Source organism: Rhizopus delemar, genomic scaffold (genome assembly GCF_000149305.1).
Source record: "Rhizopus delemar RA 99-880 supercont3.6 genomic scaffold, whole genome shotgun sequence".
In the NCBI taxonomy this organism is placed as follows: domain Eukaryota; kingdom Fungi; phylum Mucoromycota; class Mucoromycetes; order Mucorales; family Rhizopodaceae; genus Rhizopus; species Rhizopus delemar.
The window spans coordinates 2,984,478-3,000,008 of NW_027137832.1; the positions used below are offsets into that span (position 1 = coordinate 2,984,478).

Sequence of the window (15,531 nt, forward strand, 5' to 3'; positions counted from 1 at the left end):
CGACACAATGGATGTTTTAGACAAGCATGAGGAGTTCAAAGATTGCTATATAGTAATGAATAACGCGCCTACTCATAAGAACGCTGACATTGAAAAAGAGATTAACAGACGAGGATATGGTTGTATATATCCTCCTCCATATTCCCCTGAGCTAAATCCTATTGAGCAGTTTTGGTCTGTTTGTAAGAGCAAAATGAAAAGAGAAGAACCCTTGCAAGAAGAAACATTATCCTCAAGAATACGTGATGCATGCAATGGTATTCTTTTGAGTGATCTTAAAGGATTTTGTAGATATTCCATGACAAGGTTTGAAGATTGCTTAAATAGAAAACATATTTAATAAAGAAAGGATTACACTTAATTAGCATAATTTAGCTAATTTGTATGCTGAATTTGGCTAAAAGGATTTTTATTTTTCGGCTAAGATTGCCTCAGGAAAATGGCTGATTGTATTTTTTAAATTCAACTAATTTTTTCAAATGTTTGGCGAATAATTTCTGAAAAGAGTGTAGTGTAATTTTTTTTTGGTATATAGCCTTAAGCTTTTAGAGGCAAATTTGATTTTTCTCTAAGATATAAAAGTAATTACGATCAAAGATTTGTGTTAAGGTTTGTAAATTTGGTTTGCTTGCAGTAAGTGACTACCAGATCTTTTATTGTAGATTAAACAGTAAAAAGTTGTAAAGAGTTTTCTTTTAAGAGAAACTAAAATTGATATGATAACGACGATTTGACTTCAAAGGACTTGACTTGTCGTATTTGTAAGGGATCAGAAAGATTTTATATTTAGATCCTTGAAGATATTCTTTTGTTGTAAGTAAAGTTTAAAAATAAAATTGAAGTTTTGTCAAAACTGAAGTTAATCAAAAAGTAAAAGGATAAAGAGGATATTATATGATTATGATTTTTTTGTATTCTTCTACTGTTAAATTAGTGATTGTTTTGTAGGTTTATGAGATGAATAGATGTAAATTTGTTTGTAAGATTTGATTTTAAGATTGATTGCCTTGTGAATTATTATTCAATATAGAAGTTAAGTTGTAGCTTGATATAAGTAGTGACCACCAGATCTTATATGCAGGATCAATACAATGTTTCTTGATAAAAGGTTATATAAAAAAAAGTGATCAGGAACTTTTTATAGGTAAAGTTAGCCTGTTTATTGAGTGAAGTATAAAAATATAAAAGAACTTGACTCGACTTCATTCCTTTGCTGAAATATTGATATAATTTTTTTTTTGACTTTTTGACTTGTCGTAAATGGCTTCTTCAAATGTTTCGTGTAACCTTTTTTACGTCCCTCCTCCTCAAAAGTTACACCAGATCTGTTACAATGGTCACAATACAAAAAAGGAGGTTTTCTGTCTGCCTTCTTTCGAGATTGGAGTTTGTAAAATTTTTATAGCGTCAAATAGGTTTGTTTTAAATAGGCCTTGATATAGGATCAAAGGTTTAGATAGAATTTGATTCCAAAAAGAGTAATGATTTGAATATAAGTTACTTGCGTTAGGTGACTACCAGATCTTATAAAGTAGATCGAAATTGTGTTGAATAAAGTAAAATAAAAAGATAAAAAAAGGGTTTACAATGAAGTGCATGTACTTTAAGGAACTTCTTGCTCTTGCAGTTACGTAAAATAAAATAAAAATGAGATTTACTTTGAATGATATTTATTTTAAAATAATCAAAAAAAGCAAAGTTAAGAAATATATATAAGTGTAAAAAAGTAAAGTTAAAAATATAAGGGATATTGATGTTTTTGGTTTTTCTGATTGTATTGTGTTCTTGGTAATTTTTGATAAAATTTTTGCTTGAATTCATAGAGTTATATGAATTCACAGATCGGTATGCACTCACACAATTTTATGTTTCCGAATGATTGTATGAATTTATGCAAGATTCGTGACATTAACATTTGAACCTTCTACAGCTGTTGCGCTACAGATGCCCCCGGAGAGGGAAGTTCGTCCTTGAATGTCTTGGATTTTTGGACAAGCTTTCCCTAGGAGTCATTTCCTTTCACATGTCGCATTAAGGTGGAATAGATTTGATGTTTGGCAGCATCTGTTTGAGTTGGGCATGCTTGACAGTAACGGATTATCCATACTACTTCTGTCCGTTTGTGGTTCCTCGAAGTTTAAGTGACCCCACTTGGTTACTTCTTTTGAGAACACTCTAGAAAAAATAAGAGATGAAAAATAATAAATGAAAAATAGTAAGAGATGAAAAATAACAAGAGAAATAAGAGAAGACAAAGAGAAATACATTGAGACTGTTATAAGCTTTATTCAAGAACAAAATTCATTGTAGGACTTGGAATGGGCGTGTTATATCTCTCGATTAATAAAACTAACAAATAAGTCAAACAATTGATGAGCCTCATGAACCTCTTTATTGAGTCAGGACGAGAGAGAGTCCATCCAATATAAGTTATGTCTTAGGATACAATAATATGGTTTAAATTTCGAGGTAGTACGGTAAACAGTCAAATGATTAATTTAAGGATCTTTTGAGTAATCTCACGCGACATTAAGAAAATTATTGAGGTAAATATAACATAGCTCCCATCAATGTGAGATTGCGGTACAAAAGTGACGTTTTGAAAGACACTTTTTTTGTTCTATTTTACGAAGAGTTTCACAATCTCTTACAGGTACGAGTAACAGTAACTGGCGCATTTAGAACAGAATGTCTGTCTTGTTCATGACAAGCTTTTTTAGGCTGACGCGATATCGAGTGAGAATACGACCGTTTAGAATTAAAGTTGGTTGAATGTGCAGTAACATCCGTCAAATTAGAATGGTCATTATCTAAAGATGCAGGCTTCATCATAGTGCTAATCGTACCAGATGGGTTAGTCTTTAGGACCTCAGAAGAAGAAGGAAAATTTGTGGTTTTTGCGTTTTTAGGAGGAACATGCTTCTATCCCATGTTTTTCCAATATTTACCTAGAATATCTAGATCATTAAATTTATCAGCTATTAGCCATTCATCCCATTCATTGCTATAGTTTTTCCAAAGTACAAGACACTTGTGGTTTTTTGAAATGCCTCGATGATTAAGAACTGCTTCAACTTCATAGTATTGGATTTCATTTCCTTCGTCGTCGAGTTCAATAATCTTTTCATTGGAAATTAACTTTAATTCAGCAGTGATATAAGAACGAGACATCAGGATGTTATAGAGCAGTAACTAATTGCAGCTGACATTCATAAATATAAGTCTTCATACAAGATCATAATTAAAATAAAATACAAGTTTATTTAGATAAGATCATACAATCAGTTCCAATCAAATATATTCTTTTAGAATATGTATTGTCTTAATGATTGTTCTTTAATAAGAAGAAGTATCAACTAAAATGACAGTATCTTTTCCTATTATCAGAAATCCCAATCCAATATCAGGAATATTCCTAATCTTTCACATAATTGAAATAACGCGAAAAATAACATTATTCAAATCAGTAAGGAATCCCCAGAATAAAAAGGATAACTTATGACAGATATATGAAAGAACAGATGAAAGGTTTTCATAATCATAATTACAGATGACACTTGCTAAAGTACCTGAAGATTAGAAGAACGATCACAATAGAAGATATCAAGCCACTCACTCAATAAGATATAAATACCTGCCTTCAATTAGAATAATTTTTACTTTAACTTAAACTGAAATAAAGATCAGTCTCAGAAACTACTCGCACTGTTTCTGGAGCTTTGTTTCTATCTCTTGCTAATTACTTTTGCCATTATACAACAATTCCATTATTTAAATTTAAAACGTATATGCACTCCTTTTGGTTTAATAATAATATCTATTCTTGCTGGCATGCTGTCGATATGCCTTCAACAAAACTTTTCGTCAGCTTATTTAATTTTATGCTCATTCCTCGCCATAGATCATCCAAACTTGTCGCATGTATCTCCTATGCACTGAGCCGCAACTTGAGCTAATGCCATACGTGCTGTATAGGAAAGGGTTGTTTTAGATATAATAATAGAACAACAAAGATAAAGAAATACTGTCAGAACTTGGTATTTCTTTATTAAGTTAAGTAATATAACTGAGATTCGACAAATTAATTCTGCATGTAAAAAGTGAGAGTGTTTAGACATGATACGAATAAAGAATTAGGACAGATTTACAGTCAATTCGACAGAATAGATGATTACTATCTCTAATTATTCTTTTAGCCTGTTACTAGCTTGTATGGCCAATATGTTATTGGAATGGTTTCAGATAGCTCTGGACATAGGAATATTAAGGAGACAGTACGGCTGAATATAAAGACCTCCAGATCAGTGATTTGATAGCATTATTATAATAGTATCTTAGTCAGGATAAATGCTTCCATAACTGACGATCCGGTAAGTAATCATCATTCCGTATTCAACATGCTCATATTAACAATAGACTATACTACAACCACGCCATCTATTTGGCTATGCGAAGTTAATAAGACTAAAGCTTAATATAAAAATCTAATCAAAGTCTTTTATTGTTTTGTGTTGGGAATAATGTTATAGCTGATAATAAGTTATGTCAACACATTATTCAAGATCATATCTGATTCCTTTTACTAAAATAAAGCAACTATAATCTTATGTATCTTTAACACAATAATATACAAAAAAAAAAACGACAAGTAAACGCAAAATTCATTCCTGAAAATAGTGTACGCCCATCGTTTTGTTTCAATAACATTTGATAATTTAGTAAAGTGAAGAGGTTAGTTGATACACTGTGAGGGATAGGGTTCGATATCCGGATTTAATCTAAAATGAAAAGCTTTTTCCTTGAAGATTGCAAATTATTACAATAGTTTTTGTTGTTATGTTCTGGTAAAGTAATTGAGGAAATAACAAAGATAAACCAAAGAATACTTTTTGAGACTGAACTTTAATTAAGACAATCTTAATTTTAAAAAGAAATCATTACAAAGTCTACTATTTATATTCTTCTATCAGTTGGCGGGTAAATGAGTAGTTATGAGCGTAGATCCAATAATTGACATGTTTGATTGAAGAATAATCACTGAATCGATTATGAAAATTTTTAATTCGTTGTTTTATAGATCTTATTGTTCTTTAACTGATCTGGGAGTATTGTCCCGTCTTCATTGAGAGGAAAGGTATATTTATATGAAATGCCTCCAGTCAGATCAAAGTTGACTAGGTACCTGATCCATTATTATCCATTTACAGAAATGATGAATAATAAAGATTATGACTTATTTAGTGTTCATGTTTACTTTATAGAATGAATCTAACAGTGATAGTTTTATATAAAAAGAAGAAGAATATACTTTATTTAATAAAGATTTAAGTTATTATCTTTTATCAATTTTAATATACTTCTTTTAGTTGTGATTATTCAATGTCCGTTATGATCAGACTCTGTTCTACAACACTGTTGTCCAGAATTTTTGTGACCCAGTATCATTTTGCTGGTCGCTTTTTCCGCATACTTGATCCAGGGATTGGTATACGGCTTGACAGATAGCAGAGTTGAGATCCTCAATATAATTAACTGAGCTATATAACTGTACACTATTTCCACAAATTATTCGTACATCTTTAGGAAAAAAAATACGTGCAGTTTAAAAACAAAAATTGACTCGGATCCAGAACAAAATTTCAGCCATTAAAAGAATCGTACGGTTGCCGGAACGAAAGATGTGGTACTAGCTCTTTGATCCGCGTTTTTTTATTTGTAGTTTTAACTTTTTAAACAATAAAATACAAAATTTTCATAAATCACTGTTCTTTATAATTTTCTTGCTGTGTGTTTGAGATTTTTTCTGCTTGAGTTCAATAGTTGAAAGATGTGTATGATTTCTCTGCACGTATATGTATATCTATTTTTTTTGTATGTGTAGTATGTTAAATTGTCTAAATGAATTTTCTATACCAAAGGGTGAGTTGTACCACAACTTTCGTCTTCATTCCGGCAACCGTACAATAGGTACGACATACAAAATAATTTCGTGCAGTTAAACAAAAAAAATTAGCGCAGTATCAGGCTCCTTTCTTTCTTACTTTTATATGCAATTCAATATGGACACTTTTATTCACGAAGACGGAAGAAGAAATATGTTAGAGGATGAAGGATATGAGATTTTTACTGTTAATATGGAAGTTGATGATGAAACTTATCCACTTGAAAATATAACAGACTTGAACCAGTACCTCGACGTAAAACCACCTGAGAGAATGGAAAATGAAAAAGAAAAGCTACTCGAGGACCCCAATGATAATCACTTATCCAAAAAGGGAAAGCGAACCTACAGAAGGTACAAATCTGAAGAAAAAGAAGGTTTTTTTTTTTTCTTATTTACGAGAAAAACATGGACGTAAGAGAAGCAGCTAGAGTCCTTAAAATGCTAGAAATCACTGCTCAAAGCTGGTAAGAAAAAGATAGTAAGAATCTAGAGGAAGCGATTGAAAGGAAAAAAAGGTAGTGGCAGACCTGTGGGAAGACCACCTATCTTGAGGGAAGAGCATAAGCAATTCTTAAAAGAGCTTATTGATGATAAGCCAATTTTAGTTTTGGAGGAGATGATGGACAATCAAGACAATCAAACAAGCAAGTTTGAGGACCTTTCAATTTCAAAAGCTGCCTTACACAATTTTATAACCAAAAAGTGCGGAATCAGTTTGAAGAAAGCACATCTCTACTTAGTAGAGCGATAGAACTCTAAAAAAAATTCAGGAGAAATACGATTCGATAGTAAGATGGAATGAAACAGACCTTGATTTCATGAGCAACTGCATCTTTATCGACGATGTAGCTTTCCATATCAACATGAAGCGCTCTGTAGCATAGTCAAATAAAATGAAGCCGTGCCGTTGAGGTTGTACGCAGACAAGAGCAAAAAAATAACCATTTTGGTTGCTATCTCTCCTTATGGTGCAGTAAACATCAAAATAAGAAGACCAAGGATACCTCTCCCTTCGGAGAAGGGAGAGGTAGCATGTAGTGCTCAGGCTGTTGAAAATACCAAAGGTATAACCGTCACTGGGCATTATTTCAATTTCATTGCAAGTACCCTTGATATTTTGGACCAGCATGAACAATTTGAGAACAATTAATTTGTTATGGACAATGCTCCTATACACAAGGATGCTGATATCAGAAATTACATTGAGAAACACGGCTATGGGTGTGTATATCTTCCGACTTACTCCCCTGAACTCAAATCAATTGAGCAGTTTTGGTCAGTATGCAAAAGTAAGCTTAAAAGAAAAGAATTTTTGCAGGAAGAGACATTATCATCTAGAATTGGGAACGCATCCAACAGAATTCTTTTGAGCGGTCTTCAAAGATTCTGTAGATACTCAACTGCTAGATTCAAAGACTGTCTGGTCCATAAGCCGATGTAGCATTTTTTTTTTTCTTGTGCAATTCATGCACAAATTTAAAAAATAATTTTTTTTCCTAAAGGTGTACGACTAATTTGTACGGTCGTTCCAACGCCAAAGGATGGGTTTTTAAAAAATCAAAAGGCGGCTGTTATTACCTCAAAGGGCGGTTCTTACTTTCTCAAAGGACACTTTTTCATACAACAAATACTAAAAAAAAAGAAAATAAGTTCTCATTTTTATTACGAAGATGGACAGGGAAAGATTGTCGATGAGCAGGGAAATGATATCATGCACTGGGAAGATAACGTAACTCAATTTCACTTGACCACCCTAACTCGTATTAGACAATACTGTGAAATACAAGGAAGTGAGCAGGAGCCTGACTTGGAGTTAGATGCAAACATGGAGGAAATTGCAAATACAGTTAAACTGCAGAGAAAGGTTTATAATAAATATTCATCTTCTGATCACCGAAACCTTTTCAGCCCATTACCTAACCAAATTAACCCATTTCCTGACAACTAAAAAAAAAATAACTGATGAATAATTATATTCCTTTATTATACATAAAAAAAACACCTGCGATTGCTATAGCATGTGTGCCTGTGTGATAAATTACTTGAGACAATCATTGAGAATCCGGACGAATGGGCGAACTTGAAACATAAATCTCAGATACTTGTGAGATACGCGAGGAAAGTTTGACTTCAGCACTTTCAACTAAATAATAGTCTAATCTTGGCAAATTATCAATATGACCATCACAATAGGCCGTTTCATTTTTGTTGTGGGATGCTTTGATTTCATTAAAAAAAGATGTAGCACCATCAAATAGCATCTATTTAAAACAAATATCATGAGTTGCTATTTTGAACAAACATCTATGACTTTTTGAGTCTTACGGACCTTTAACTTCCAGAAAAAATTGGCCAAACGCATAAACTCGGCCTTGAACTGATCAGAATTTGACGTTGGTAGAACCGTGCTATCTACTATGTTTAATATATACAACTCTTTGTCAATAAGGCAGAAAGATCAAAGTCAGATACGGTCCTTTGCAGCGTGTACGAAACAAATTTTTAGTTTATGATATACTTTAATATCACAGTAAACGAATTGATGTGCAATGGTACGTATCATTGATAGAAGGCCATATGAAGCTTTCACTTGGTCTGTGGTTTCTCGTGATATATCAATTAAGCCAAATGGGTCAGATGTCTCGAGCAAACACAGCCCCGATCCAGTATTGTTATCCAGAATAACGCCATCGGCATTGTAATAGCTCTTTGCTGATATTTTTAACCGTTCGAGCTCTTTATTAATGGCTTGTAAACGAGTTTCACCAGGAAAGAATGTACACGAAAGGGTCGCAGAGACAACAGCGTCGAAAAATCGGAATATGGCACGATAATTATATATGGACTCTTGTTTAGAAAGGACATCACGCTTGTTGAGAATTTGAGTAGCGCTGCAAAGAACAAAAGAAATCAAATGAATAAAGAATAATCATAGAATTGGTAAAGGCTTACAAAATTATGAAAAGGTCAAAGGTAAATTGCAAACCAGGATCAGCGGCTTTTTTTACTTTTAAGCTATTCTTCAACAACAGAGTATGGCACTCATCAAGCGACACGGCTTATTTAAAAAAATTTAAGTCAATTGATCTTCAAAATGAAGTTGTAAGGCAACCTACTGAAGATTCGAACAGTGGCGAGTAAAACGAAAGGAACTTCCGAAAAATATCAACAACAGACATTTGTATCGTTTTGTTTGTCTTCGATACGAGCTCTTTCGGATACAATTTTCTGCTTTGCTTATTTCCAATGTGATTACCTAAAATGATGATTCCCAAATACTCCAAACTAATAAGAAGACATCAGTCTCTTTCAAAAGATGTGAGATTAATTTTGTCATACCTGCATTCATGTATGTCTTTGTCATCATGATCGTCAGTTAACATATCATATAAAACATCGTTCCAAATGGACCAGATATTTTCTAGTAAAGATTCTGTCTCTACTGAGGGAGCAGGTGAAGATGATGCATTTCTTACTAAAGATACTATCTCTACCGATGAAGTAGGCGAAGGTGATGTATTTTCAGCAATAACAGATTGATCAACATGTTGGACATTCTAGTAGAAGTAAAAATATTTTAAAAAAGAGACTGTATTTAAAATGTTCACTTTTTTTTTTTTTTTTTTTTTTTTTTTTTTTTTTTGCTCTATTTACCGTATAGAAGTAAACCAAAAGTTACGACTTCTCTCAATGAGTTCACATTTTTCAATCTCAAATGCAGCTGTCTTTTACAAGTTTCAAGTGCTCTGGTACGGGCAAGGTCAATGGATGCTTTAAGTGTATTGGCGGGTTTGACTTTCCTATTACCTATTTCAAATGACTTGGTAGAAAACACCATATCTGGTCGCGAAGAAACTGTATCAGGCATTTTTTGCTTATTTATCCACGTTGTGAAATCCCTATATGACGATACGTAGTTGTAGATCAGTATATATATACATATATGTGTGTCATAATCTATTTTTTTAGCATACCCTAAAATTATTATTTTATCGTGAGGAGACCATAAAAAACCAAATAAACAGCTTACTGATCTAGCAACAAAATCAATTTCGCCTGATTGCCATTCACTTGAATTTACGGAATGATTCAAGTAGATACTCAAGATTATATGATGAAGAGCTAGTTCTTCAACACTGTTCAATTGAGCTCCTTCTATTTTCATAATACTGTTATTATCTATAGCCTTTTCCATTGATTTTACGCAACTGATGATGTTTTCTGGTAGTTGTGCAATAGGTACTAACTATTGCTCCATTATTTTTGTTGATTTGGGGCAGTCAAATAAACCAGAAAGGAACAGCCTTATATCAATATCGTCTGGTTTTAAAGCGTTATTCATAGCAACCTTATGAGCATCGCCATACATTGACTTGATTTTGTCGTTGGTGGTAGTCATTCCTTTCTTTCCAAATGAAATAGTATTTAACTCGCTCAGAGTCATTGTCCATACATAGCCTATCGCGCTGGAGGAAGAGAATTCTTCCGTTTCTGTTACTGATTGCTTGCCTTCATAGGACCTGTCTAGTTCACTTTCATTGTATATGATATTCAGAAAAGGACACTTGTACCAGTCTGAATTTTCTGACCACTATCTTGAGAAAGGTCATTCACATATTGAGGCTCTTGAGAGTCGACACTTGCATCTGCTGAAGTTTCCTCTGCTTTTTCTCTAACGCTATCTTTCTGGAGAACATTGTCAAGTTGGACAATATCTGCCGTCGTTCGAAGTGTTTTTTTTCCTTTTACCATCCTAATTAAAAATATAAATACTTATTTTCTGTAGAATTAGAAGATATAATGAATGCTTCTTGGGATACCTTTTCAATAAAGTTCGCAGCTTGCCTTTTAGCTATAATTTACCCAATCATTTCATTTTGTTTTTCATAGGCATCCCAAATCATAAGGTTTCTCCTGCTTCTAATTGATTGCTCGCTAACTTCTTTAGATTTTTCAATCCCATCCTTCAGCAGTTCCGATCAATTTACTTTTCCAGAATCTACCTCAGCTGCATCTTCTTTATTTGTCCCCGATACAAATCGATTATTCCAAATCCTTTTAATATCAACATATGATGTGCGTTTATTTACAACTATATCGTCTATTATCAAGTCTTTATTTAGCTGGATGAATGCCGACAATTTCACAAAATATTTAAACGACGTGCGTACAGTATGTATCTACTAAGGGCTGTTATTCTAATTAGTTTTCTAAAGCTTTATTTTTCATATGAAGCAAGAATTTTGAGTTAACCTTCTTTATACACTTTTTTAGACGTATCTGTTATGTGAAAGAAGACCCTGCTTACGTATATACTGCGGATAAGAATACAAAAATTAAATAAACTCCAAGATGGACTGACGTCACTTCTCTGGGTGTAATGTCCTCATAATAAAGAATCAATAATTAAACATTTGTTTCGTTTGTCCATTAAGGAATTCACCATGTTTAACATGCTTAACAAAACCGTTGATTAGTTAATGGTTATTTGAATTCATCAAGTTCAAGATAAGTATAAATATTTACATCTTTTCCACCTTACATACTTTCCAAGTACATTTAATAATAATCTACACGTTGGAGCCATACCAGTCATTAGATCTAAAGCTTACAGCGAGACACGTTGAGCATTTGTCATTTTCAGGACAGGAATTGCATTGTTAATAAAGTTAGCATAGCACGGTCTGCTCCCCATTATGATAAGCCTTTGCTGCATTAATGTTTCTTGGTTCTTGATTCCTTTATTCAGACAAGTATGTTGTATAATGGTTAATGTAGTGAAAGAAAAGGTGGAAACAAAGATCAAGAAATAGTTTGAGTACTTTTTGAGACTGATCTTTATTTCAGTTTAAGTTAAAGTAAAAATTATTCTAATTGAAGGCAGGTATTTATATCTTATTGAGTGAGTGGCTTGCTTTTAAGACTTGATCGAAGTTGCTGGAAGGATAATATACGAGTTGTAGACTCAAAATAATTTTGAGAATAAATATATGACAACAAAATTTATTTTCTTTATTTAGATTCTATCTCTAAAAAAATGTCTAATAATGAATGTGTACGCCTTTCTATTTCTCAAAAAATTGAGCTTTTGGATCAAAATGCTACTGGCCAGCTTAATCAAACAGAATTAAGTGAATGGGCTATGAAGAAATTCAATTTAGATCAACCACTTGCCCAACGGACTATATCAAGCATTCTCAAAAATGCTGAAACATTAAATAGTAATATTAATGTTGTCAAAAATGGCAAAAGTCTAAAAACAACACGCTATTCTCAACTTGATGATGAAGTAGTAGAGTTTGTTGCAGACATGAACAATAACAATCTGCCAATCAATCGAGACTCAATCCTTCGATATGTAAGACCTATTGCTTGAGTGAAGTATAGAATCCTTGAAAATGAAATTTTATTTTCTTCTGGATGGCTCACCAAACTTTTTAAGCGAATTGGAGTAAAATGCAGGCCAATGCATGGTGAAAGTGCCTCGGTAGATATTACTTCTGAAAACATTCAGAACGAATTGAAGAAGATAGAAGAACGTCTTGGGCCATGCGATCCTGCATATATTATGAACTTTGATGAAACAGGTTTATATTATCAGCAACCACCAAGAAGAACCATATGTTCCGAGTCGCTTGGTGGCCTAAAAAAAAGTAAAACTTGTTATGTTCTGGTAAAGGTAATAACAAAGATAAACCAAAAGAATACTTTTTGAGACTGAACTTTAATTAAGACAATCTTAATTTTAAAAAGAAATCATTACAAAGTCTACTATTTATATTCTTCTATCAGTTGGCGGGTAAATGAGTAGTTATGAGCGTAGATCCAATAATTGACATGTTTGATTGAAGAATAATCACTGAATCGATTATGAAAATTTTTAATTCGTTGTTTTATAGATCTTATTGTTCTTTAACTGATCTGGGAGTATTGTCCCGTCTTCATTGAGAGGAAAGGTATATTTATATGAAATGCCTCCAGTCAGATCAAAGTTGACTAGGTACCTGATCCATTATTATCCATTTACAGAAATGATGAATAATAAAGATTATGACTTATTTAGTGTTCATGTTTACTTTATAGAATGAATCTAACAGTGATAGTTTTATATAAAAAGAAGAAGAATATACTTTATTTAATAAAGATTTAAGTTATTATCTTTTATCAATTTTAATATACTTCTTTTAGCTGTGATTATTCAATGTCCGTTATGATCAGACTCTGTTCTACAACAAAGTGCACTACTTTACAAAAAAAAAAAGACAAAGTGATAATATCCTTAAATATGGGACAAAAGCGCATAAATTAAGACATAAATATATTGGATAAGAAATTGCAATTAGCAAACAAAGGTAAATGAATTAAAACATTTGTAATTGACATCTCAGTTAGATTTTTTTTTTTCTCTTTCAAAGTACTAGGACAAAAAAATATTTCCAATTTCAGTGCAATTTCTAAAACCGCTTTGTAAAACCCAAAACAAATCTCTGTATACTCTATGAATAAAACAAAGATCCTGTATGTAGGCTTTATTCAACTTAAGACGGTTTATAAAAGCTGTTATTCCTTTGAAATGTCATTTTTAACATTCTTTTTTTTTAACATGCAAGTAATTCCAACATTGCTTTTTTTCACATGCAAGTAATTCTGACATTGCAATTCTTTAATTTCAACATTACTTTTTTTTCTTTCTAAATCTCTTAAGATGTTCTATTTTATTTCATTAACAATAGCTCTTTTTTATAGTCTCTGCTATAAGGAATCTCAAAACATGTAAATTCGTCTGATGTTAATAGTTATTGTTTCTTTTTGCAGTTAAAAATAAAAATGGCTACCAAACCCATTCCTCCTTATTTTCTGCTTAGCTTTAGTCGTTTAAACATTGCCTTATCATCTGTGATAGAAGTTATTTTCCTTATGGTCAAAAAAAGGAAAATTGTATTTCTTTTTTTTTTCTTTTTTCCTTATTCATTTTTATTTTTATCTCTTATTTAACATTTGCATTTATTACTTCCTATGATATATTCTGTTGTTCCAATTGTAAACAATCAGTTTTACACTTCGTTGGATAAAATCATTGAGCCTATGTTCCCTTTCGCAATTTAAGAAATGTTGTTCTTTATCTTTTCAGTGTAAACAAACAATTTTTTTTTTGGGTACATAAACTAAGCATACTTTTCCTTTTTTTTGCAGTATAGCAAATCCAATATGTTTGATAAGAGAACGTCGCAACTCAAACAGTTATATTTCCGAGCTTGCAATCCAATAGATATACTTTATTGGCCTTTGTTGAAATTAAAAAATCATACACTGGTTTTGAAAATTTTTCATTTTCCCAATTTAAAAGTTATCATGGATTCATGTAGTACAAAAGAGACAAAAAAATTTTTACAAGAAATACAATTTCGTTTTATTCAGTATGCAGAGTGTAAACATCAATATATCTTTACAGATATAATATACACTTTTTTCTAGCTTTTTTTTGGTACAAAAATTACATCTCTATCCTGAAAATTCAATTTCGTATTATTTTACACGATGTTCCACTGTTAAAATACCCGATGTATAATAATCTAGAATATAGGGTTTGGGTGCAGTGGTTCATTTGGAAAACGAGGCGGTCCTGACCAACATAGCACATATCAAAAGCGTCGTTGTAAACAATAAAACCAACCAATAGTAAACCAGAATAAACAATAAAATGAACTTGAACTTGTGAACAAAGCTGAATCTTTATTTATTACAAAACAATACAACTATTTATATGTTTTCATGATGAGGTCCAGAAATCTCTCGAATTTTCTCAATTGTCCCAGATAGCGGGGTAGCAACGAGAACAGGGTCTCAGGGACATCAGGATCTTAACGATGCTCGGTCCGCACAACACGTGCCGTCCGACACTGGAAATAATCGTACAAATTTGTTAACAGACATATTATCAATCTTGCGAAATGTCTTAGAATCGTGTGACATCGGGTAACTGATTGTTGATCGCACTGCCTCCTGTCTCTGCGACAAATCGTTTAAACCGTCGTTAATCTTTTGGTTAAGTGATGTTACAAGATTTGTGGCAGAGACAGGAGACTGCTGGTACATTTGTTCGTTAACTGATCTCGCAAGACGCAGCTGTTATATAATGGTTTAAATAATAAAGGAAAAGGTGGAAACAAAGATCAAGAAACAGTTTGGATACTTTTTGAGACTGATCTTTATTTCAGTTTAAGTTAAAGTAAAAATTATTCTAATTGAAGGCAGGTATTTATATCTTATTGAGTGAGTGGCTTGATATCTTCTATTGTTATCGTTCTTCTAATCTTCAGGTACTTTAGCAAGTGTCATCTCTAATTATGATTATGAACACTTTTCGTTTGTTCTTTTGTATGTCTGTCATAGATTATCTTTTATTCTGGGAATTCCTCACTGATTTGAATAACGTTATTTTACGCGTTATTTCAATTATGTGAAAGATTAGCAATATTCCTGACATTGGATTGGATTTGGTTATTTTAGTTGATACGTCTTCTTATCAAAGAACTCTCATGAATACAATACATATTCTAAAAGAACATGTTTAATTGGAATTGATT

The 15,531-nt window shown here is 32.3% G+C and overlaps 6 protein-coding genes across 6 annotated transcripts; 3 read left to right on the top strand and 3 right to left on the bottom strand.

The window, feature by feature from the left end:
• Positions 1 to 7: 7 nt before the first annotated feature.
• On the top strand, positions 8 to 401 carry RO3G_09158 (uncharacterized protein; the record flags this gene model as incomplete). Its single annotated transcript, XM_067663743.1, has 2 exons — positions 8 to 257; positions 376 to 401. The coding sequence occupies 2 exons, from the start codon at positions 8 to 10 to the stop codon at positions 399 to 401; spliced, it is 276 nt and encodes a 91-aa protein (XP_067519844.1).
• Positions 402 to 2,922: 2,521 nt separating this feature from the next.
• On the bottom strand, positions 2,923 to 3,171 carry RO3G_09159 (uncharacterized protein; the record flags this gene model as incomplete). Its single annotated transcript, XM_067663744.1, has 1 exon — positions 2,923 to 3,171. The coding sequence occupies one exon, from the start codon at positions 3,169 to 3,171 to the stop codon at positions 2,923 to 2,925; it is 249 nt and encodes an 82-aa protein (XP_067519845.1).
• Positions 3,172 to 6,349: 3,178 nt separating this feature from the next.
• Positions 6,350 to 6,598, top strand: RO3G_09160 (uncharacterized protein; the record flags this gene model as incomplete). Its single annotated transcript, XM_067663745.1, has 2 exons — positions 6,350 to 6,408; positions 6,550 to 6,598. The coding sequence occupies 2 exons, from the start codon at positions 6,350 to 6,352 to the stop codon at positions 6,596 to 6,598; spliced, it is 108 nt and encodes a 35-aa protein (XP_067519846.1).
• A 1,397-nt stretch (positions 6,599 to 7,995) lies between these two features.
• RO3G_09161 (uncharacterized protein) lies at positions 7,996 to 8,306 on the bottom strand (the record flags this gene model as incomplete). Its single annotated transcript, XM_067663746.1, has 2 exons — positions 7,996 to 8,205; positions 8,247 to 8,306. 2 exons carry the CDS (start codon positions 8,304 to 8,306, stop codon positions 7,996 to 7,998), a joined length of 270 nt encoding a protein of 89 aa, XP_067519847.1.
• Positions 8,307 to 10,495: 2,189 nt separating this feature from the next.
• Positions 10,496 to 10,848, bottom strand: RO3G_09162 (uncharacterized protein; the record flags this gene model as incomplete). Its single annotated transcript, XM_067663747.1, has 2 exons — positions 10,496 to 10,697; positions 10,808 to 10,848. The coding sequence occupies 2 exons, from the start codon at positions 10,846 to 10,848 to the stop codon at positions 10,496 to 10,498; spliced, it is 243 nt and encodes an 80-aa protein (XP_067519848.1).
• Positions 10,849 to 11,981: 1,133 nt separating this feature from the next.
• On the top strand, positions 11,982 to 12,320 carry RO3G_09163 (uncharacterized protein; the record flags this gene model as incomplete). The annotated part of the gene is made up of 1 exon (XM_067663748.1): positions 11,982 to 12,320. One exon carries the CDS (start codon positions 11,982 to 11,984, stop codon positions 12,318 to 12,320), a length of 339 nt encoding a protein of 112 aa, XP_067519849.1.
• Positions 12,321 to 15,531: the final 3,211 nt, after the last annotated feature.